The following is a 25,701-nucleotide window of genomic DNA, read 5'->3' on the forward strand; positions in this document are numbered from 1 at the left end:
CCCGTCTGAGACGAACTTCATCCAGAGCGTGTGGGACGTGGAGCGCACGTCCTCGGGTTTGTCGTAGCCGCAGAAGCGACCAATCAGGGGGCTGGTCTCCAGGGGGCCGTCCCGAACCTCCAGGTAGTCGTAGGCGCAGCTGTCGTGCCTCTCGATCTGCAGAACGCACACAGTGAGTGACACAATCATATTGTGTACTATTGTGAATTTATACCTATACATAGGTACTGTACATGCAGTGATTATAGTATAAACACATCTTTAGATATAGTCAGATACATAGCGTACTGATACTTTGTGTACTATGCTTCTTATCTTTCTGAATTTCCCTCGGGATTAATAAAGTATCCACCTATCTATCTATCATCATATCTTATAATAGAGTAGAACAGAATAGACTGGTGCAGATGTTAAGAGGTTGATTTGAGCTGCAGTGAGAAGCTGAATGTTCATGTGTGACGTGAGGTCGGCAACACACTGACTCATTTAGCACGCTGACATTTTAACAGCGTAACAACTACACAGCTAATCCTCAACTGCCTGATCTGTGTCTCTGCACACTGTCACACACACACACACAAACAACCACACACACACACCCGCACCCACACATCAATGCCCGCACACATACACGCACCACCACTTTATTAACTTCTTAGCAGTTATACAAGCATGAAATTTGACCCAGACATTCCTAAGGACACACACACACACAATCACACATCCACACACACAAACACACACACACACAAACATGAGCGCACACATGCACGCAGGGAGGGAGTGAGTCACCTCGAAGGCCTGGAAGCTGAGCCCCACGTTGTAGCCCTCGGCCACGGTGATCCTCCACACACACTCTTTGGACGGTCTGTAGTCATCGGGGTAGTTCGGTGACTGGATCTGTCCCGAGTCCTTGGTGATCTCCCCCCCGCAGATCGCTGCACACGAGGGACAGACAGAAAGACGGAGGGAGAGAGAAAGAGACAGAGGGACACAGAAAGAGACAGAGGGACACAGAAAGAGATGGAGGGAGACAAAAAGAGACAGAGGGACACAGAAAGAGATGGAGGGACACAGAAAGAGATGGAGGGACACAGAAAGACGGAGGGAGAGAGAAAGAGACAGAGGGACACAGAAAGAGACAGAGGGACACAGACAGAGACAGAGGGACACAGAAAGAGACAGAGGGACACAGAAAGAGACAGAGGGACACAGAAAGAAATGGAGGAGACAGAAAGAGATGGAGGGACACAGAAAGAGACAGAGGGACACAGAAAGAGATGGAGGAGATAGAAAGAGATCGAGGGACACAGAAAGAGACAGAGGGACACAGAAAGAGATGGAGGAGATAGAAAGAGATGGAGGGACACAGAAAGAGACAGAGGAACACAGACAGAGACAGAGGGACACAGAAAGAGACAGAGGGACACAGAAAGAGACAGAGGGACACAGAAAGAGAAAGAGGGACACAGAAAGAGACACAGGGAGAGAGAAAGAGACGGAGGGAGAGAGAAAGAGACAGAGGGAGACAGAAAGAGACAGAGGGACACAGAAAGAGACAGAGGGACACAGAAAGAGACGGAGGGACACAGACAGAGACAGGATGAGCTATCAGTAATTCAAACACCTGAAACATGCACTGGCTTCACAATGAATAATGAAAATCCCAAGAAATCAATGCATAGAAGTCACTCAGTCGCTACATTGAGATCTTTCTGGTTTCATAACCCAGTCAGTTTGAAGTGTGTGGATTCACAAACTTCATGTTTATCAGTTAGAAAAGAGGAATTACCTTCATAAACGGCGGCAAAGCCCTTTCCCACCCAGTTGCTGCTGCTGCGGAACTCAATCCACATTCTGCTGTCAGTGGAAATCAAGACGTCAGGAACTTTATCTCCACAGAACCTCCCTGTGAAACAAACACACACAACACAAACACACACACACACACATTTTTAGCAATACAATGAAGGCAAATCAGAAAGAACTATTCCCATATGAACAATTAAACAGCTTTTTCTTCTTGTAATAATTCAAATTCATGCTGCACCACTGATTCTGACAGTGCATGTGATTGGCTGCCTGCCTCTGGATCTCACCGAGCAGCGGAGCTTTCCTCCAGTATCCGTCCCGCACCTCGATGTAGTCGTACCAGCACAGGCTGCTCTTGTACAGGTCCATGGTGGTGAAGTTCAGAACGATCTGAACGAGCCAAAGAAAAACACACATAATGAATAAAGTCAATAAAAATCTATCAGAGAGCAGCTGACGGGAAACAGACCAGAGGAGGAGGACGGTACCTGAAGAGATAGGACTTAATCAATGTTCTTATTTTGACTGGCAATGAATGCTTTACTCTGCAGGATGCTTACTATGTGTGTGTGTGTGTGTGTGTGTGTGTGTGTGTGTGTGTGTGTGTGTGTGTGTGTGTGTGTGTACCTTTTCTCCAGGTGTAACAGATATTCTCCACACACAGTGCGTGTATGAAGGGTATCCATTTGGGTAACCAGGAGACGAGAAGTTGCCCGTTGACTCTTGAAGCGTCTCCCCGCATGCTGCAAAACACACACGCACGCACACACACACAGACACACACAGACACACACAGATGGAGTTAGATTTCTGTGGTAAGTCCTGCTGTTGGGTATAATCCTTACAGCTGAGTCCTGTGAATGTTACTAAAGAACACTTGGCTCTCTCATCTGTTCTTATTCTCAATCGGCACAAACTTTTTATTTAACTGCCAATTTAAACCCCGAACAAATAAATAGACATCAGACAATTTGTCCGAACAGCATCCCCACGGCCTCACACACTCTTCTCTGAGCCTCATGTCTGCATTACCCGACCCGTCCATATGGAAACTGTTAGAAATGTAAAGGAATTAAAATTGGCCTCCCAAACAAAAAGCGCATGTTTCATGTCGTCTTTAGTTTCTTTCAGTTTTGCACGTAGGAGGCTGTGGTTCATATTCCTGTGTGCATCAGAGAAACTTGTGAGGTCCGACCACAAGGGCCATCAAAGACCCCCGTCACTCCATAGCAGCTTTCAAAATAAAACTCCCAGCAGCCTCTTTTACTGCAAGTGAAGAATAGTGACATATTTCTTTAATCACTGCAATGAAGACAGAAATAAGAGATCGAAAAGCTGGAACGGCTGTTTTTCTCTTTTTTTTTTATTTATGCTTCATTTTGAGTTTATCGCCGTCGCTCCCTCTCAAAAGGAGGTTAGCCAAATGCGCCTCTCCTATCCCATCATGCATGCTGTTCTCCCCCCACAATGCCCTGGGGCACTGTTCATCTGTCAGTGAATATGGTATCACTCAAATGTGACCTTATAAGGTTGGCGTTGCAGCCATCTCCAGCTGAGACACACTAACACAGTGTTGTTCTCTTGCCAGGATCAGAAACAGATTCGATATAAGAACACACAGAGAGCGTGTATACGTGTATAGATACAAATATAAACATGCTCACCTTTGATTATTACATATTTTCAGATTAAAAGCAAATTTAACTGAACAAAATTGGTCAACGTGAATGAATTCATGCACAAGAAAACAAAGAAACAAAGAGTACCGAACATCAAACACGATGACCTGGAGTCTATAATTGTCTTGAGGATGGAAATATGTGTGTGTGTGTGTGTGTGTGTGTCTGTGTGTGTGTGTGTGTGTGGACGGCAGCGTTTGCGATCGTGAACCTTTTGCAACATCACAGCGCGGCTCAGATCTAGATGACGTCACGGCAGCTCGACTGGGACCAGGACGATGCCAGAAGAGCACAAGAACTGACGGGAGGAGAGAGTGTGCGTGCAAGTGTGTGTGTGTGTGTGTTTGTGTGTGTGTGTGTGTGTGTGTGTGTTTGAGGCCAGAAAACCAAGCGTGTAGCTTCACGTGCAAAAAAGAAGTGACCTAACCTCCCCGCTGTGTGTCGGAGAACGCAGGGACGGGTCAGTCTCACACCGAAGATGTGAGCAGATAAACAGATGTCATCCTTTTGTTCTCAGCTGTGACGGCAGCTCACACACTTGTACCGACACACACACACACACAAACACACACACACACACACTGTGGTCGGGTAGTAGATATATCAGTACCTGGACATCTATACAGCTTCCTTGCCTGTGAAATGTCTCCTTTACTGAGCCTGGTCCGCTGGCCGATAGCAGGCCGCACGCCGTTTTCATCTCGGGACGGGAGGATGGTGTCGAGGAACATCCCCCTGCAGGGAGGACAAGAGGTTTAATAAACACCTGAGGATTAAATATGACATTACAGAGCATTATTTCATCTGCACGACAATATCATTTGATCTGTTCTAGGATCCACTGTTCACCCGAGTGTGTGGAATGGGAGAGTTCATCAGAGGAGGGATGGCTCAGATTAAAAAGCGTCCTCGCACAGAGAGCACGTAAAGTGAACCCATGACTCCTCTCGCTGCCAGATCGGAGCTGGCTGATCCTAGACGGACGAGATGTCTGAAGATTGGGAAGTTACTTCAGGATGCTGGAAACTTTCCATCGGTTTATTAGTTCGACGTTATATGAGGAAAAAGTCCACGTGAGCACGAGTCTGATTAGATCTCAGATACTCAAAGGTTTCTAATGCAGGACTGTTTAAAAAGAAACATCTTGTTTTTCTCTACAAAACTGTTTTGTTGACCTTCCTCTAATTTCTGCCTTTTTATGATCCTTTCATAAGGTCGTTAAGATTTGGATTTCACTGGTCACAAGAGAAAGTCACATGCAGAGGTCAAGACTCTAAAAGGTTTGTTTTAATGTTATAACAAGTTTACTGATTAAGACATCCTTCCATTATCAATACCACTTATCCCTCGAGGGTCACATGGTCTTCAATTAACTGACTGGAGAAACCTCTGATTTTGAACTAAGTCATTTATTTAAATTATATGCAGCATCAGTCAAACCTAAAAACGTTGGGTTTAATCCCGAGATTTAACAAGACATGTGGACGTAACCCAGAATGGAACTCATTAGAGCACAAACCTCAGTCAAGGCCAAACAGTTGCCTTACGAAAACACAATTAAATTAATTGCACAAACTCATAAACATCAGTCCCAACATGATGTTTCCATCAAAATCCAATAATTAGTATTTGAGAAATCATAGAAAAATTTAAAAAACTGAATTTGACCCCTGATCAATAATGAATGGGTTAGTTTTTGACACATACCACATCCCTCCACCATAGTGATCCGTCCAGTAGGTTTTGAATTAATCTTAGTTTCCAACTAACACACAAATTAACAGAAAGGTATAAAAACAACAACCCCCTTCACTCCGGCTCTTGGCAGTGATGCCTCCTCTGTTTTTATTCTTTTTCCATTGGACAGTGTTGTTTGTTTTATCACTTTGTAAAAGCCAGAGACAGATAATACATCACTTTTTAACATGCTGTATTTAATAGATACTTCAAATGGGAGACAAGCTGCAGCTCTGAATTCCACAACAATCAACAACAACTTCAACATTTCACGAGACACAGAGCAGACTTTAAAAAGTTGGGAAAGCTCAGCTGATCAGTTGTTTACCGTGAGAAGGTGTTCCGGGCGTAGTGCATGATGCTATCGAAATCATACGGCTCCCCGAGGGAGTTCACCTCCCCTGGCTCCATCTTGAGGAAGTTATACTCTTGGCCTGGGAACACACACACACACACACACAGACACACAAACACACACACACACCAACACACAACAGCAGCATATGAGCAAATAGTGTGATAGGAGACTGTGACCGTGAATAGACATTTAAAGGACACGTATTAAACAACTTGAAGGTGCATTTGAGAGCAGAAGATCAGTCTGGAGGTGGAGGTGACTTCACAGCACACACACACAAACACACACACACACACCAACACACAACAGCAACACATGAGCAAATAGTGTGAAACAATACGATGACCTTGAATAGACATTTAAAGGACACGTATTAAACAACTTGAAGATGCATCTGAGAGCAGAAGATCAGTCTGGAGTTGGAGGTGACTTCACAGCACACACACACACACACACACACACACACACACTCACACACACACACACACACACACACACACACACACACACACACACACACATACACACACTCACACAAACACACATACACACACACACACACACGTCTGCTGTCCCTCCACGTCTCCGGACAGGGCCGAAGCTGATTGGTTCACGCTGCCTCTCTCAGGGGGACGCGTCTGGCCTCACCTGGTTGGATGTTGTCCCGGATGATGGTCACGTGATCGTCGCGGTCGGGCCGCGTGTGCTCGTGCCAGAAGCCGATGACGTGGCCCAGCTCGTGCACCACGATGCCGAACTTGTCACAGTTCTTTCCTATGGAGATAGCCTGGGGCCCGTTGCCACGACGACCCACATAGGAACAACACCTAATAAGGATTAGTAGGAAGTTGATAGCAGGGAGATAGGCGGATGACATTTACTACACATTTGGCAGTGAAAGCAAAAAAAAAGCCTCAGCTGTGTTGTATTCAACTCACACACACACACACACACACAGACACACACACACACACACACACACACTTGCGTGCACACAAGTCTTTTCTGGATTTCCTGCCTCGTCCCACATCCACAGGACGCCAAGCATCGGGGTTTACTCACATACGACAAAGATGCGGTTTCATAACCCGAAGTTAATAAGCGGTGAGAATTCACACATTGCTGCTCACAGAACACACACAGAGCACACACACACACACGCACACCAAGTAGACACACACACACTTTCATTCTCTTTCTCCTTCTGGTTAGCCGAGACATCCGTGCCAGGCTAATAAATCTGATTAAAGTTATCCAGCGAGCTGATTGCAGCCCGAGGATCAGGAGTCACTGGAGTAGATCGAGTCTTTTCTTGCAGGATTTGCAGCGGCTGTATCGGTACAATTACTTCACCAACACACACACACAAAACACACAACACACAACACACAACAGGTGCAGCAAATGTATTGTTGTGGTTGCACCATCACGACTGGGTTTACCCTGTTTTCTTTATGTCTCTCTCTGTCCCACACACACACTCACAAAGCACAAATCCAAGCTGCAGGATATTTATACATCAGATTAAAGTGTCTAATCTCTGATGAAAGCAGCCAATCACAGGACACGAGACAACTGGCATCACCAGTTCACATGTAGATCTGCGGCTCATCTCGACGCCTGTGAGGAGCCACGTTTAAAAATCGGATCTGTTTGTGAATGAACGGCTTCGGCTGGAACTTTTACGGAATCGTGTCGTGCATCTGTCGAAATAAAGAGGTTTGCACGTCCAAGGAAACGATTTGGTTATTGGAGATATTGTGTTATTTTAAGAACGAAGACATTGTGCAGACAATTCTCTCATTGTTGAAGTGCTTTAACACTTAAGGTCAGGGTATTGCTTTAAAATGTGTCATTAGTATAAATTACTTGAGTTTTAATGCAATATTATTTTTTGGCATCTTTTGTGAAGAACATTAAGAAAACATTTGAAAAAGAATCCACAGATTAATGTGTCCTAAGATGCTAGAAATCTATGAAACTATAAATTTTAAGGAAATAGCGAACATGCATGCAGCACATCACGGAGGGCTCAGTGTGATTTATTAGAATTTGATGTTTTGAATTAATTAAAACATGACACATTTAAAAAGAAGCAGCAAATCCTCATTTCCATGGAACCAGTTCTCAATCTGTGCTTGATTATTACTCATCAAATTAACGTGTTGGGCAATTCTTTGTCGATCAATTAAATTCTTTTCCCACCGATTCTGGGAATTGTGTGAATCCTTCTCCCTCTACACAATCTCCTGCAGTGACTACCCCCCCCCCCCCCCCCCGTCATGAACCCTTACAGCACCAGAGCAGTTCAGTGCCACCACTGTACAAACACACTCTGACCCCCCTGCGCTGCCACTCAACAGAACAATGCACTTCTGCAGAGTAAGAACAAAAAACTGAAAGGAGCTGCATGAACATACAAACACTTAAAGCGGCGTGTGATTGGTGGGACGGGGAAACAGGAGCAGGACAGGAAGGAAAGCGGAGCCATTGTTGAGTGACCGCATCGTCTCTCGCTGTGACAAGGTCACCGCTGAGCTCGAGGTGCACACATGCACGCACGCACACACGCACACACACACACAGACACACACACACACACAGAAAGACATCTTCCAGACTCACCCACAGGGTCTGTAGGTGAACACGATGTAGCTTTCCTCATCTGTCTTCTCAATGAAAGTTACGCACGTCTGTTTCTCCCAGTGACGCATGGCCTGTTTGAACATGGCCCTCTGGCTGCCTGGAACACACACATTTTACATCCGACTTTTACACAGTCACAGTCAGTGTGTGTGTGTCAGTGTGTGTGTGTGTGTGTGTGTGTGTCTGTGTGTGTTTTAGTGCTGAGCAGTGCCGGCAGCCGTCCAGGGGAGTTGCTTACCAGTGAAGTTTCCTCCTATGACGTAGGGGATCACTCCTCCGGGCCAGATCCTCTCAGCTCGAGACGTGGCCGCTCGAGGGGTCCGGCTCTTCCCCGTGCTCCCAGTCCTCCCACCTTTCCCAGTTTTGCTCTTGGGACCGGCAGCTCCCTTGCTGACGTTCTTGGGGAGATAATCTAACAGAGTGCGGAAAGAGACTGTGAAAATACTTGTGTTCAAACAGAACAAATTACCAAGATATTAGATATCACTTCATAGAGGTTCTTCCATACTATGGGATTTCTTACACGTGACCTTTCAGAGTTTGTTCTAGGATCAGAGAGGAAGAAAAGTCCAGCAGCTCGTTTTACTTCACATTTAATTTGAAGAGGTTTTTAACCCGAGCTGCATGAGTGGAACTTCTCTCCAGGATTCTGGATCAACGGCCTCTGCTTGTGTGCAGCGTGGAATGAATCTTGAATTTGTCAACAGTCCAGCTACAGTTACAGTTACAGTATTGAGTGTCTGTTTTAATGAAAAACCTGACATGTCTCAGCCTGTAACCTCCATCGTGGAGTTATGCTTCACACGCGTCTGATTTTCTCATCGTCCATCAAACCGCGGACAAGCAAAGACTTTCTCTCCTAAAAAAGAACCAGTGGTTTGTGTGGTTTACAGTGTTTTCACGTTATGATGATGAAAACAAGGTGTGTGCTCGGCCTGCGGCTTCACTCTGCACGGGGTCACAGGGGGGAGGCAAGTTTACAAATACACTTTTTACAGTTTTTTAAGAACCTTTTCAGACCTTCAGGCTGCCACGATTTCTAACAAACCTGGAAACTGAGCTCATGGATTGAACGATTGTCAAGTAAATGTTTTTAGTTTCAAAACCTGTCTTTGATTTAAAGTTTTCGGCTAAAATACACAAAGTAAAAACACAACTCTGCACAGTAGAGCTCCAAGAAGTGGACATCGGGCATCAGTGTCACTATCTAATCCCATCTGTGTGAGTACAACTACCTCTAATGACAGAAATCACATTCGACTTACATTGAGGACCCATACTACAGCAAGCCACCAGGGGGGTCCAACAGACAGGCTTCACTTTTGCCGTCCATCTTTATATTAAGTCTATGCTTTTAACTGGTAGTCACTCAAAACCTTAATTAGTTAAAATGTCATGATACTTCTATAGATGCAGTTGCAAACTTCAACTAAGCTTCTACAGAAGAAACTGGACGGAACAAAAATTGAAACCAGTGGCTTCCCAAAAATTTGTGCATCGTGTAAACCATAGTAGTTTTGGTTAAATGGCTTCAACAAGCAAAAACCGCCGGCGTGGTTGTGTTTCTGGAGACAAGTCGAGATGTTTAGTGTCCTTACCGAAACCAAATCTGCGTATTCTGTCCAGCAGCAGGTATAGCGACCCTCTCTTCTCTGCGATTTCATGTTCCTCCAGGCCGCCTGACACACACACACACACACACACATAAGGGCCAAGATTTAAAACATCGACATCGCGCCATCGGGGCAAACGATTCAACACCTTTACGTTGAGTCCACTCACCAGACGTGTGGCCCTGCCGGGAGTGTGTGTGCATGTGTGTGTGCTGCGTGAGGTCTATCGTCCTGTCGATCTGGAACATCCGCAGGTCCTCCTCGTCCAAAGCGATGTCGCCCCAGAAAACCGCTGGAAGGAAGGGAGAAGACGCCACAGTCACAATCAGCATCGTGTCAGTCATTCAAACATGTGTGGTGAGGCCACTTTGACCTTTGACCTTTGAGCGCCATGAATCTTAACAGTTCATCCGTGACTCTGAAATCACTCACCAATCACTATATAGTACAGTATATCCATTTTGTAGTGCTGTCTGAATGTTTAGAGACATGTATTTATACCCCTATATAGTGAGCTCCTTGTTTCCCACAATGCATCATGAAAAGATGGTCCCTTACCAAGTAAAATATACCATCATGCATTGCACTCGTGGCAGAGCATACAATCAAACCAGAGCATCAAAGCACAAACTGAGGCAAACCAGTGTATCTCTACATTTAAAGATACTCATTCACTCTCATAGTTTTCTCTCATAGAATTCCCTATATAGAGAAGTAGGGGTTAGTGAATGAGGGATTTCAGACACAGCCCACATGAACATTTGCCGTCAAGACAACATGAGTTAAACCTTGACCTTGACCACCAAAATCCAATCAGGGCTTGAACCAAACTTGACGAGTTCCCTCGAGGCGTTCCTAAGATGTGGTGTTGGGAACTGGAGAACACGACTCCTCCGGGCCTCTGGCTGTCGCCGGCTCGGAGCCATGAAAGAGAATAATCTTATTAATGAAGTGTCACCACAACAACAGCGGCACGGTCGTTTGCAGAAACTCCACAAGGGGGTCGAGAGGAAATTGAGAGCCGTGAGTTTTGAGAGCACTGCAGTGACCGAGTAAAGACATTGGAACCACGGGACCCGAACCGAATCCCATCTGATTGACTGGAGTCTGATTCCAGAACCATGTCCAGAGTTTTCAATGCTGGTAAGGGTTTTGATTTGATTTCCTTTTGAGAACCCTTTTGATTTAGTAAAAAAACACAGAGCTCAGCCCAGGTCAGGAAGTGACTTGGGTGTTTCTCTTTATCCTTGGTGATGATTGACCTTCTAGTTATTGATTCTCTACGTTTTAACAGTTCTCTCAGACCACAACACACAGAGGGTACAATAGTTTCACTGCGATCCTGCAACCAAACTTCACCCGAACATGGAGGCAATCATAGTAAATATCAATGGGAGAGCGCGACACACACAGACACACACAGACACACACACTCCTCTCTCCCCCCTCATCCTTCCTCTTTCCCGGGCAACACAACTAATTCCGTGGAATCAATTCAGTTCCGATTCCCTCGGCCCCGATTCGATCCAGAGGTTCCCAGATACTTCATGGTTTTTATTTTACCAGGAAGCTCTTGGACCTGGTGCATTATTAAAAATATTAGTGTATTATCAAAAATATTATTTACACATGATTATTGACTTACATGTCAGCAAAACCCCCTCATCTTTTCAGAATCCATCATTTCCAACACAAGCCATGTGAATGGGGTTGATGCCTTCTCCAGATTTCCTTTTTACACATTGCACCTCCAGGTGATGTCTCCTTTTTGGAGATTGTGTTTTTTTATTTCACCTCCATCTTTCACATCATACATATGAGTTTAAACACTGGAAAAGGCAAACCAGGGGCCTTCAAGGGAGCAGCTCCCGCCATGTTGTATGTCTCTCACGGGCACCTTGAAGCGATGCAAGACTAACAGGGTTAAGGATTCACTTAACGCTTGGGAAAGGGCCAGAGACTGTAAAATGCACACATTAAAAAAATGGACTCGTATTTTAATGCCCGATTACTTGAGCTTCAGTGTGTTTTGTAATGCACATGTCAAAAATAACCTTAAATAGAGAAAATGTATCTTGATTTCTTCTTTTATTGGCAGCACAGAATCGACGTTAAGAGAAGAAACAGAGCAGGAGCCAGAGATCAGTAAGGAGCAGAGCGGGGGGGGGACAAAATGTTTCAGGAGGTAACTTCTCGATTTACAGGAAAGCTGCAGAAAACAAGGACCAGTGCAGATGTTCGAGCAGAGATCAACTCATTTCTCTGCAGAGACGGAATTTGAGAAGACTTTTCAACGTCCATTTTCTCCTGCTTCAACCCCTCGTCCTCTTTTCTGCCTCTCCTGCATCTCAACCCAAACACCAGGCGGCCCGAGCTTCTGTCTCCCGGCCTCTAACAATGAGCACCTGAGTGATAATCATCGCTGAGTGATTAGCTGAGCAGAGTCGCAGCTCTCCACAGGGACCCGGGACACTGATACATTAACAATGGCGCGGGAGCAGCTCGGCTAATTAGGATCGCCGCTGGGGGAAACGGGGGGTCAGGGTGCCATTGTGCTCCACTCGGCGCTATTGTTGAACCCGGTCGCCACAATGACCACAGATGGTTTACGGATCACGATATCAGATACAGACGAGGAGTGTGCGCTGTCCGAGAGGAGGTGTGTGGCATTTTGATTCGATAGATTTGAGGATAAAGTCAAATCTGGAGGGCGGAGCTGCAGTAATAGATGAGTTAGTAAATCATGAATCTATTATCTAGACATCACAATGCAGAACTGGAGGGTTAAACATAAAGTCTGCGTTCAGCGACTCGTTGGCAGGAAAGTAAAGCATCAGACTTTGAGATGTAAAAGCAGTTTATTTGATTCTGAAGTGCTTCATGTGGGTGTTGACTTCACCGAATAAAGACTCTAAAATAACAGGATTACAGCAGATTCTGTGTGGTCGGCACAGACGCCGGTACAGATGTTATTTCTGACACCGAATTACAGAGAGCAACAGTTTGCTCGGACTCTCCCGTGCACTGCACCCTCTGTGTACGTGGTGTCATAGTGAGAAAACAGCATTAATAACACCTTAGAGGAGAGCTTTGCTTTTTCTGACCCCTAGTTTGTTAGATAGGTTTTTTTCTGCATTTAAAATGGATACAACATTTTAAAAGCCCATCAACGTCCAAACTACTCCGGAGTTTTAGAACCGATAAAGCTGAGAAGTAAGTAAACGCTGCTGGTTCCATTCATGATAGAAAACTCCACGTTAGCATTTTGGTCTGAACGGGCAGAAACTAAGATGTTTGAAAATGATGACGCTAGCTGATTGGGTCTGTTGTCTATGTTAACAGCTGTTGTGCAGTTAAATTCTACATTTTACATTGATACAGTTCTTTACATGCGTAGAAGAGGAGCTATGATTCGAGCAATTTGCGACAATTCCTGTTAAGCCTATACCTTTCAAAATAAAAGCATAGTAGTATGGATGTAGCTGAGGTTTCAGACAGAGGCTGAAAAGAGGAGCTGCAGCAGTTTTCTGAGCATTAGAGCTTGTGAAGCTTTTCAAGTAATGAGCCGTATTAAAATGATGAACCCTGAATATGAGCAGATTGTCCCCTTTACTTTACTGGCTTGTGGGACAGTGTGTCTGTGACACTGAGCTGACTTTCTACTTCGGGTACTTTCACATCTTTCGGGGCCACGAGAGAAAACCACAGGGACTGAAAGTTCTCCCGGAGTAAAGCAGCTGACACAAGCAGAGACACAAAGCGAGAGGAGCAGGGAGAGAACAGTGATTGTAAGTTTGGCCCATTGATCGTCGGGGTCTTGTTAATCCATAGAGGAACCATAAATAGCCCCAAAGTCAAGAGGGGGAGGAGGGGGGAGGAGGGGTGAGGCCGGGAGATGCAGGAGGAGAGATATTGATCCGAAAAACCCCGGGACGTCCCAGGAGACCTGCAGCCTGCTGACCAGGGCCTTACTGTATAACCTTCAGCAGGGGCACTGCAGCAAACACACACACACACACACACAAACACACACACACACACACACACACACATACACGCACACACACGCTCTGGAGTAATGCACCAAACACAAACTGAGAGTCAAACTTCCTTCACATGCGTCCAGCACCTCCCACCGTGTCGCTCCGTTTCCAGAGCGGTTGTATCGATCAGCTTTTTGTGTACAGACAGGACCAATGTCAGCTTTGTGCAGCAGCAATGGCTGTGTGTAGTTGTGCGACCTGGAAAATTAAAATGCATTTGTGCCGTTTTCATCATCAAGCAAGTTTTGGCCAATTAGCTCATATGAGCCTGATCACAGTTCTCTGTGCAGTGAACTGTAATCTATTAATAAATCGATAAGATGCAGTGAAATATGATAAATTAGACGATTTAAAGACGCAGCAAAAACTGTAAAATGATAAATGATATTAGAATATATTAAAAAATGAAATTCATTTGGCAATTTGCAATTCTGATCATTCTAATTACATTAATTGTTTTCTTCTTCTTTTATTTCGAACGCTTTACAACTGCGTTTTTAAATGTATAATAAAAAGTACCATATATATAAACCATAATTCATTTTTTTTATCTCTGTTTCTTTGTAGCTTTCAATCTTTTATTCACTCACGTTTGCATGTTTTTAATCAGTTAATGACTTTTGATTGTCCCCCCCCCCCCCACTATAAATCTTGCTATAAAACAATATATTTACTATTTTTCATGAAGATATGAACTAATTTAATGAATAACCCTAAATGGTCACAGTTGGCAGGAGAAAGCCACGACACAAGGGATATATGGGGGTTTTGTAACGTACACAATATTAAGTCATGTTGTATAAGAGCAGAATCTTAAACACAAACATTATTGTTTTGCGTTACCGCAGCTCATCGTTAAGAATGTGAAGAATTATACACACAGAGTTATTCCCTCATGCTGCAGTCACTGGGGTGCAGCTAAACACACACACACACACACAAACACACACACACACACACACAAAGCCTAAGCTTCTCATTATGAAAATATAAGGTCACACTGTAGGTGGGAAAGTGTGTACGTGTGTGTGTGAGTGTGTGTGTGTGCTGATCCAGTGTGTGTTAATATTATGCTGTACATAACAGTGACTGTGAGCGTGCTGTAATATTAAAAAGAGATTATCTTTGCCCTGTTAAAAGATTTCCTCCACAAGTAATCATTGTGCAAACCGGTTGATCCACGGCACCAACGCTCCATGAGCAGGAGCCGGTGCCGGGGTTCGAACTCACGGAGGTGAGGCAAGGCCCAAGAAACACACCAGCAAAAAACGTGATGACACACACACACCAACACACACACACACACACACTAATCTAATCATATGTTATTTCTGGCTTAAACACAGTTCCAGACACTGACAGAGGCCCAGTTACACTGATACATCACACTGTGCTTACCTCCAGCCCAGTGTGTCTCTGTCTGTGTGTGTGTGTTTGTGTGTGTGTGTGTGTGTTTGTGTGTGTCTGCAGACTAGGGTAGCATACGTTTCTTCATGCATGAACACTGATAAGAACAGATGGCAGAGCAGTCAGGCGAACAACTGGACGTCTGAAACGACCTGGAAATAACGTCCAGACTGATCCTGAATAGAAACGTGTGCACGAGCCGACGGGATTCAAATGTTCTAATATGAATGGAACAAAATGCCGATACAACATATTTTTGAAACAAGGGTAAACTCTCACACGAGCAAACAGAAGAGTGAACAAGGGAACATGAGGATTCACACGATCAGGCACCTGCAGGAGTTAGACAGGATGAGACAAACAAATAGACCTACACAGTAAAACCCATTAATATAGATTATGAAGACCCTTAGTCTAATTTGTTATTTCTGGTTCATGATTAAACAGTTAATGACAAACATCTCTGTTCATAAACAGATCAAATTAACAGGAATATAAACGTTCAAACTGTCATAAGGACCCAAGTAGAACTATATTTACTAACACAAAGAATTTTTTTTCAAAATGATTGTGTTCTCGTCCAAAAACAAAAGAAAGGAAGTAGAATACTGAGTTTGTTGCCTGAGGTGGAGAAAACCCACAAATTCCCAATTCACATTAAAGGTCAAAGGAATTCAAAGTTATTGGGTTTCTAGTCCCGTGTGTTTGTTTGAACTGCAACAAACCAAACGTCGATAATTACAATATTCAGGTCAAAGCAAAAGGAACATCTGCGACTTCAAAAGAAGAGCACGGTTTAAACGGTTCTCACAAACCCGAAGAACAGATAAGAGGCCGAGAAAATGTTCGGTATGAGACAGAATAACATGATATCATATGACAGAGAGATAACACTAGAAGCTCCTAATCACATTACTGTCGCACCGAGACTCCGTTCCTGCAGGTCATGGGTTTGGCCAGACATCGTGACGGGACATGAACACGTCTCCGTTTACCATCAGGGTGGCCCCGGGTGTGTGCACCCGCTGGCCCAGCGTGTCACCAGGCTCTGATGTGCACATCAGAGGAACAGGAGATAGTTCTGCTCTAGAAGTTGAACATCAAGAGCATTTCTTTCCCCCTGTTGCTCACTTTTAAAAGCCTTAAACGGTCTTGAACCCAAATACCTTTCAGATTTATTGACCTGGTTCGTGACCTCTCGACCTCTCAACCACTCAGACCTGCGGACGGAGCCGGGCTGTTCCCCCCCGGGCGACTGAGCCTCAGATCTCCCCATTGAAGTTCTGCTTCTTTTAAATCGAGGATTACTCAAAAAGATAAATTCCATGAAACTGCAGACGGGCTGGGTGTGACCCAAAGAAGAACCCATTACATCTTGGATCAGATCCGCATAAACGGGCGGATCCAGGAATTCTTGACACTTTCTTTAACATAGGAAAAAGTTAGACAATGCTGGAGTTTGGACTGCTTCAACACAGATAATGATAAACTGCTGTTTGTCCTCGTGTTTGTATTCAGATCTATTCTACAGCAATAGAATTGTCCTGATTTTCGGATAACACCATCCGAATAACCATAACGCTCTTTTCTATATTTTACATTCTGCAAAGTTTGCACGCTTGTAGATTTGGTCTGAACAAACATGTCAGGAAGCAGCAGAGAGTGCCTTCGAATCCCCTCAGCTAAAGTTTAGAGTTCAACGGGAAATAGTGTGAAACGAGGAGAGAGAGGAAGGAGCAAAGTTCTGCGTCGGTAACGAACCTGCATCCGCTTGCTTAAATCCCTTCTGATTGTTTTATGTAATAAATCAATTTCAAAAGAAAAATCTTGGGAGTTTACCCACGAGTGTGTCAGTATTTAAAAAACTTGAATGCCTTTAGGTAGAAGTGCAACATAATGATGTTTTTACTGTTAAAGTGCAGGATGTTTGTTTCAGGCTAAAGTTTTGAATCGATCATTGTCAGGTTGTTGTGCACGTGCACATCACACACACGCACAATTAAGACTTGTTCCTACACAATCATCACAGTGTGTGTAGCTTCACACGGTCCAAACACACTGGGAGCACCTGTAAAAGCTGTGGTAAGAGATTAAAGAACAGGAGTTTGACTGTAAGGAAGAATCGTGGCTTCTATAAATACCAGCAGGAAAAGTGAGGTGACACGAAAGGCACCTAGATATTTAATAATTGAGCAATGCGTGGCAGGTGGGGGGGGGGGGGGGGGGGGGGGCGCCAGTGCTGACTCATGACTTCTGTGGCTCCGGAACAATGACGCTCCAAAACAAACAGTGGGCTCTCAGCACGGCCGCAGGGTTTGTGCTGAGGAGGGAATCCTGAGGAAGACTTCGGAAGCTCGGTGGCTGCAGCCCTCTGCTCGGGAAAATCCTGTTTAACATAATATGAGTGAGGCCGCTCGCTCTCTAACACACACACACACACACACACACGCACACACACGCACACACACACACACACACACACACACACACACACACACACACACACATACACACACTCTGCCACGGTGTCAAACACACACACACATTGCTCTTGTTTCCTTCCTACTGAGGAACGGGGGGGAAGGGGTGAACAGTAGCTGCAGCTCGCTGTCACGACATGGAGGGCTTTACTCACACACACACACACACACACACACACACACACACACACACACGCACACACAGACACACACACAAGTACATCTGTTTGCGATAAACTCGGCCCACTCGTATAACTGAGGTGGTTGTTACACTTGGATGGAGAAACAGCTGTAGGACCGAGCTGACAGCCACTGAGGAGTCACCTGAATCCAGAAAAAGACCAACACACTGGTTGTGTGTTGCTGCTCTGAAGGTTTCATTCATTTTCTGCTTCACAAAGAAAAGTTCGGCTTCAGTCACAATTCATCCAACAGCCGTCCACTTCTGATCTCAGCTACATAAGGACAGCAAACCATTGGTATACAGTTCCCATATTGATATCGCACATTTTTACATATTAACCAGGCATTTAACAAGTGAATGGTTGGGAATCTAACTTTCCCCTTTGCTGCTTAAATTTGCTTTGTTGATCATATATTGATGTGTTTAGACTAAATGCAACTTTTATCGTACTCGTGCAAACTATGAATCAAATAAATGAACATGCAGAAAGAAAAATCTGAGGCGAAGACTCGTGAGATGAAAATGTTTGAACGTTCCCAACACTCACGGTTTGACTCACAAACGCAAATAGCCTTTTTGTTTGTTCACACACTAAATGTTGCCGCTGCTGTAGATTCCCGATGAAGAGTTCCTTTAACCGCAGTCATCGCTCAAATAAACACGAGGATACATTTACCCAGCATGCCGTCTGGGAACAAACAGCCCACACTGTAAATTTCTAAGGATTTTCTGAAGTTGCCCAACTAATGACACAGAGGTTGACTCATGTTCTGGAACAGCCCCACACTCTGCTACACAGATGAACCAAAATATATTTATTAAGATTTTTTTGTTTTTAAAGAGGTGAACCCCTGCAAAGTGTGTTTTTGTTTGAACTTTGAATTTTAAGTTTCCACATCTAACAACTTTTCATTGAGTTTGTATAGATCCCCAAGTTCCCTAAAACGTGTTGGTCTGATGCTGTTCAGGTTTTCAAAATAAAGCAACACTGTACTCCTCAATAAGAAGCTGTATTCTTCAAATGCCACAGTACCCGCACACACACACTCAGTCACGACTGGAATTGATCCTCGTCACAATAAAAGCGTAACAAAGTCCTCTTCTGCTCTGCACTAAGAATCTAAGATATTCTAGAGTCATTTCTGTACAACGTGAGGAAGCGATGACGCGTCACTTATCTTTATATAAAGTCTATAATTCACAACAGCAGATAATTAAAAGTCAATAATTAACCTAACAAATCACAACTCTCCATTTTGACATTTTCAGCTCAGATGCAAGTTTCTCATCTCTCGAACTCACGTTGTAAACCCTGAGCTCAGCGACGTGCGTCCATGAGAAAATGTACATTATGTATTGTACACACATTCACAACACATTCCTACGATACACTATTGTATGTGAAGAAGAGAAGCAGAAGTCTGTCCCTGGGGTCGCTCTTGAAGAAACGGCCTCGTTGGGGTTTGTTTAGCTTTCGCTCCGTGTGTGAGCGTTTTACGAGAACAGTGATTTGGAAGGAAGCATGAATGACTCTTGAGTGAGCGTAAGAGGCTCGTGCACGTCCGCGCGAGTGTGTGTGCGTGCGTGCACGCCGCGTGTGTCATCTCCAGCTGAGTAGCAGGATGCAGACAACCAGGAAGAGATAAGCGCGGGTGAATGGAGGGAGCCCTGAGTGTGTGTGTGTGTGTGTGTATCGAATGTGTGCCTGTATGTGTGTGTTCACATGGGGAAATCACTTCACAAAGGCCTGGAAGTGTGTGTTCTCCCATCTAGCAGCGCGGGACTCGGAGGAGATAAGCAGCCAGCCAAATATTCCCTCCTTGTGTTTTCCCAGCGAAAACAGGAGGCGGAATACCAACCACTCAGACTGATGCCACAGGGTCAGGCCAGGAATGAGCCACGCTTCCACTTCTTACAAGCTGCACACACACAAAGTCCGGACCCCCCCGAACACACAATCGGTTGATGATAAGGCTGCAACTACTTATCAGTTTATCACCGGATAATCTGCTGAGAAAATAGTGAAAATGCACATAAATAAGAAAACCCATGGTTGTGCATGTAAACCTTTGACTTGATGCATTTGTGCATGTAAATCCTGGTATTTAGATGATGGTAGTTACTCTGGGTTTGTACTGGTAGGTGTTTTATAACATCTAAAGTAATATATCTGCATAAAAGATTGATATAGTAAAGAATAGACATGAGCTGTAGACATGTAATGTTCACTTTTATTATGTGTGAGTGAGATGGTGGAAGACATCACGAGCACATTCACAGAAACAAATGAAAAAGTAAAAACCCATTACAAGTCCCCAGAGGCCACTTTCATTTGCTTGTTATGTCCGACCAAACAGTCCACGAAGCAAAAGTTACAACATGCGATGATATAAACAGAGGAAATCCTCACATGTGGAAGCTGAGATAAGTTAATGACCCTTAATATGTGTGGAGTCTGTAATTTGACCAAAAGCTCCACAACACTGACTAAAGGGACCCTCGGGTAATGAGCCATCAAGTAATTGTTCCTACGTGTGAAACTGTGTAAAGAGCCTTGAGATCACGTGTGTTGAAATTCGGTGCGATGCAAATAAACTACATGAAATTAATTTGAACATAAGAACATGTTGAAGGAAACAGAAATGACCAAAGTGGATGAAAATGAAGTGAATATGAATAAAGCTTGAAGGACCAGTTAACCTGCTTCTTTCAGGGCTGAGCACAAAATGAACACATGCATACAAATTTGCAGTTGGACATTGAGACAAGGATTTGTTTCAGTCAGTGTGAAGCATGGAGACATTCTACTGTGACCATCGGGGGGGTTTGACTCCAATATCTCACATAGAGACAGAAGCAAAACGCAAAGTTCTGACATATGTTCGTACAGTCAGTCAGTCAGTCAGTCAGTCAGTCAGTCAGTCAGTCAGTCAGTCAGTCAGTCAGTCAGTCAGTCAGTCAGTCGGTCAGTCAGTCAGTCAGTCAGTCAGTCAGTCAGTCAGTCTGTCAGTCAGTCAGTGAGGGGGAATACGTCTCCTGACTGGACTCAAGCTTTCCCAGTGGCGTGAGTAAAGGGAGGCAGACCTCTGATCTGTGTTGAATCTGAAGAGAACCTCGTAACACTGATGCTCTTCACGTGAAGTCCAGACCCAGACCTCAGCAGCAGGTCATGCCCCGCCCCTCTCTAGCCCCTAATTCACTGGTTTCTATCACTTGGATTCTCATTTGTGTAGATTTCACTGAGGCAAATTGGTTGATTGAATGTTAATTGGCTGTTGTGGTGGTGATACACTCTGAGATGAAGATAAGATCTCATCCTATGACAGGTTTATTGATGGATGCAGGTAAATTTGAGGTCCGTGCACTTTTTCTTGCCACTGAAGAGAAACTGTTTCCTTCGTGTTCACGGCAAATCAGATAAATCATCAGTGTGTTTTCTCACTCACGTTATTTTAACCTACAGGAGTCACTCAGTTACACAGCATGCAGACTGACTGTCTCCCTGTAACCTGCCGGGCTCCCAGCCAAACACACACACACTCACACACACACTGACACTCACAGACACACACTGACACTCAGAGACATACACTGACACTCACAGACACACACTGACACTCACAGACACACACACTGACACTCACAGACACACACTGACACTCACACACACACTCACATACACATGTTAAGTCAGCATAAGCAAACGCCAAAGAGTCATGGGACCCCAGTATCAACATAAAAATCACCAACACAGAGATCAGTGTAACATGCAGATGAACAAACACACACACATTCACACACACACACACACACACTGGCCAGTGTCAGGTTTGTGTATTCGGTATGTGAGGAATGTGTGTGGGTCAGTGTGTGGACGCTCAGTGCTCTGGGTGGAGTTCTTATCGGACCGACGTGTCATCACACACAACATTAAGGGCCATTAACACACACATGGACGTCCGTGTACACAAACACAAACACACGTATGCACGTTCACACGCCAAGTTCACCGGGCGTAACCAAAACAAGAATCCAGATTTAAGAAGATGCAAACTGCTCTTACAACACCGCTGAGGAGAGGAGAGGAGAGGAGAGGAGAGGAGAGGAGAGGAGAGGAGGAGAGGAGGAGAGGAGAGGAGAGGAGAGGAGAGGAGAGGAGGAGAGGAGAGGAGGAGAGGAGGAGAGGAGAGGAGAGGAGGAGAGGAGAGGAGAGGAGAGGAGAGGAGAGGAGAGGAGAGGAGAGGAGAGGAGAGGAGAGGAGAGGAGGAGAGGAGGAGAGGAGAGGAGAGGAGAGGAGGAGAGGAGAGCAGAGGAGAGGAGAGGAGGAGAGGAGGAGAGGAGAGGAGAGGAGAAGGGAGGAGAGGAAGAGAGGAGAGGAGAGGAGGAGAAGGGAGGAGAAGAACATGTGATGGAACCTGTCTGGTGTTAAAAGTTGACACGAAACAATCTTTCAGATTTTCGTATTGTTTAGATTTTCTTCTCTGGTTAAAAATATTTCCTCATATAAATCACGACGCTTTGCTAATTTTAGCCCGAGGTTTATTTATGCAACATTCCTGTACAGCTGACTGTGCTGCTGCTCTCTGCACTCTGGCATATTTCATTCAATAAAAACAGATTTCTAAATTCTTAAGGCGCTAATGTACCTATTTAACAATTTGGAAAACTACGGATTTGCTTCCAATACGGCAACTAAAGTATTGTATCACAATTTTGTCTGAACCCTTTATATTTGTGCAGCCAGAGGCAGACAGGAAAAAGGACACCGATCAGGACAGTGTGTATTAAGAGGTAAAGAAAGGAAGGTTACTTTGACATTAGGGCTGTAAGTGAATCTCCAGGCTTTGTGTTGACAACATGAGTTCATTTGGGTGGAGTGAACAAAGACATCACCACAACACACACACACACACACACACACACACACACAGTTATACAAGATCTATACTAGACAAATAAAAAAACCTCTAACAAGCACACAAAGACATAAACACATCTGCAGCTTCGAACACCCTGTCGTTAAATATCATACAAAAAGTGTTTGTATGTTTGTGTGTGTGTGTGTGTATGTATGTTTGTGTGTATGTGTGAGTATGTTTGTGTATACGTGTGTTTGTGTGAGTGTAGAGAGAGAGAGAGCATCAGCGCACGTTTTGGAACAGTCAACTCCAGCTGTTTCTCATCTTCCCATCTTGACACGCGCAAACACAGACAGACGCACACTTACACGCACGTACACAGACTGTCCTCTCACACGCACGCCCCTGTCAGAACCAACGCGCTGACTGTGCGTGAGTCTCGAGGAAGACACTGGTTCACAGCACCGTCGCCGGGCTGCACGTGCACACGGATCACGATTAACTCATTGGGTGTGAAGGTTGGGGGATAGAGGAACATCTGGACCGGTGCACGCGCGCTGTCATCTCTCATACAAACACATACACGTGCCATCAGGCTCAATGCGCTCGCGTAAAAACACTGAGACAGTAAGAGTGCAGGACTCACCGGCTTTGCACGGGTCCTTGTAGTCGATGGTCTCCGCTCGCTCCTCCTCGTAATAGTCGTATTCTGGCTCCTCGTAGTCGAAACAGTTACAAATCGTCACTTTGCCCCAGAGAGTCAAGCCGGCGAGCACCAGCATGATCCAGTGCATCTTCGCGGCCAGTGCCGGGGGCACGCGGTCCATCTGCAGACAGACACAACCGAAGAAAGGCCTCCGCTCGTCTCCCCCCGCGGTGTCAGGAGATGGTCAATCCTCCCTCGGGCAGGAATCTAACGGGTCATGGCTGGAGATCGGTGTCCTGCTGGGTGACAGTCGTGGCTGTGGGGTTCTCGGGCTGCCGGGAGTCACTGTGCCGGGCCGCTCTCCCCCATGGTCCAAGTCGCCTGGCGCTCAGCAAAGTGTCCGCTGAGGAGCTCCGGTGCCCCCCGCTGTGCAGGTGAGGCGGCTGCGGGACGAAGAGGAGACAGAGGAGCGGTGAGGGGGAGGAGGGGGATCAGCGCCGGGTGATCTCTGCGTAAAGACGCACAACAATCATCCGCCGCGGATATTTCCAACCAGTACTGTTGTCTCTCACTCACACACTTGTATAATCTCTCTCCCTCTCTGTCTGTGAGTGTGTGTCTCTCTCTCCCCTCTCTCTCCCTCTCCCTCTCTCTCTCCCTCTCCCTCTCTCTCCCTCGTGTCCGGTATACTGTCTCTCTCACCCCGAGTCAGTGCACCGCCTACACACACACACACACAATGGGAAATCTCCTAGAGGACGAGCAGAGTCAGAAAACCCAACAAAGCGCGTAAACATCACAGGTTTACGCGCGGTGACAGTGGAGGAGGAGGAGGAGGAGGAGGAGGAGGAAGCGCAAGGATCATTGCAGGTTATTCAACTTGACTCACGCGGATCCGTTATGGAAAGCGAGCGTATTCAGTATAAACCGGCAGTGGTAAAAGTAACACAGCGGTCCCAAACCCGCCTGTGGGCTTTAGTGTCCATCAGCCCCCAGAGAAGCGGTGCGTAATGGCTGTTAGCGGGTTATTCAGAGGCAGGTGCCAAGTAGGTGACAGCCAGACCATAAAAGCACAGAGGTTCCAGCCCCACTGAGGATCCTCTAACATGAAGAGTATTCACTGTGACTCTTTTAACTCGTTTTCTGCCACAGAATGAAATACAAAAAGGAGTTCAGGTTTTTTGGGGGAAGTTTTAGTGCCAGAAAATTAACATGAATTTGTCTTTTGTGCGTAAAAGCGTTGAGCATCATGCACTAAGCAGCTCAGGTGGAGATATCGGCTTTGCCTGTAGCGTATATTTCCCAGAAATTAAGCCCAGAATAGACCGTGGCACTCGCCACGAGGTAAACAATGATCGAGTTTGGGAAAAATGTGGGAAATCATCGATTCAAACCATCGATCAGTGGCGGATTTGAAGTTATCATTCTGAATTTTGTTCATGTTTTCAGTCAATTTAACGATTGAAGTTTGTACATATGGTCATATAGATAGATAGATAGATAGATAGATAGATAGATAGATAGATAGATAGATAGATAGATAGATAGATAGATAGATAGATAGATATATAGATAGATAGATAGATAGATAGATAGATTAATAGATAGATAGAGAGATGTCATAGCAGCAGTATAGGACGCACAACAACAGATGAGATAATGTGGGTCCATGATCCTCCACTGCGTCCCTGACACCCAGAAGGGTGTGTATGGAAGTGTGCGTTCCTGCGTGCGTGCGTGCGTCCTCGTGTGCTTGTGTGTGTGTGTATAAAACGAAAGAGAAATCTTATTTAAAGTGACTGCGCGCACGGTAAAGTTGTCAACAACCAAACCATAATCTCCCTCATTGCGCCTTGCACGCGCACAGACGCACACACACAGACACACACACACACACTCACACACACACACAAAGATACACACACAAACACACACGCTCACGCACATGCACACTCGGGGGCAAACAGCAGCAGTAAAAATAAAAACAGCAGCGGTTGTTGACAGACAGCCGGTGGACACCTTGCAGAGGTAAATCCTCCTGAGACGCGTTCACCTCGCGTCCTCGCAGCTTACCTGTTACCTGCCCGGGGCGCGTCGGCACCAGGCGGCCCATCATGCCCCAAGTGTCCGGGTCATCTCAGGGGTCTCCGGGGAGCAGGAGGAGGACGAGAAGGAGGCCGAGGAGGAGGAGGAGGCTCCGGGGTCGGTCAGACAATGGCGGTTCCGAACGTGCAGGT

At 45.4% G+C, this 25,701-nt stretch overlaps 1 protein-coding gene across 1 annotated transcript in view; it reads right to left on the reverse strand.

Annotated features, from left to right (window-relative positions):
• The window catches only part of tll1 (tolloid-like 1), a 38,397-nt gene extending 14,373 nt beyond the window's left edge, over window positions 1-24,024 (reverse strand). Inside the window, exons 1-13 of the mRNA XM_062387801.1 lie at window positions 23,465-24,024; window positions 10,015-10,137; window positions 9,831-9,911; window positions 8,471-8,644; window positions 8,212-8,329; window positions 6,235-6,413; window positions 5,557-5,662; window positions 4,102-4,226; window positions 2,440-2,555; window positions 2,100-2,202; window positions 1,793-1,909; window positions 793-938; window positions 1-156 (exon numbers count right to left, since the gene is read on the reverse strand). The exon at window positions 1-156 is cut by the window's left edge and continues 40 nt beyond it. Of these exons, the coding sequence (XP_062243785.1) occupies window positions 1-156; window positions 793-938; window positions 1,793-1,909; window positions 2,100-2,202; window positions 2,440-2,555; window positions 4,102-4,226; window positions 5,557-5,662; window positions 6,235-6,413; window positions 8,212-8,329; window positions 8,471-8,644; window positions 9,831-9,911; window positions 10,015-10,137; window positions 23,465-23,645 (1,725 nt within the window). The 5' untranslated portion in view covers window positions 23,646-24,024. The remainder of the gene's footprint in view (window positions 157-792; window positions 939-1,792; window positions 1,910-2,099; window positions 2,203-2,439; window positions 2,556-4,101; window positions 4,227-5,556; window positions 5,663-6,234; window positions 6,414-8,211; window positions 8,330-8,470; window positions 8,645-9,830; window positions 9,912-10,014; window positions 10,138-23,464) is intronic.
• Between the last annotated feature and the right edge of the window lie 1,677 nt (window positions 24,025-25,701).

The sequence above is a fragment of the Platichthys flesus genome, chromosome 5, assembly GCF_949316205.1.
Source record: "Platichthys flesus chromosome 5, fPlaFle2.1, whole genome shotgun sequence".
In the NCBI taxonomy this organism is placed as follows: domain Eukaryota; kingdom Metazoa; phylum Chordata; class Actinopteri; order Pleuronectiformes; family Pleuronectidae; genus Platichthys; species Platichthys flesus.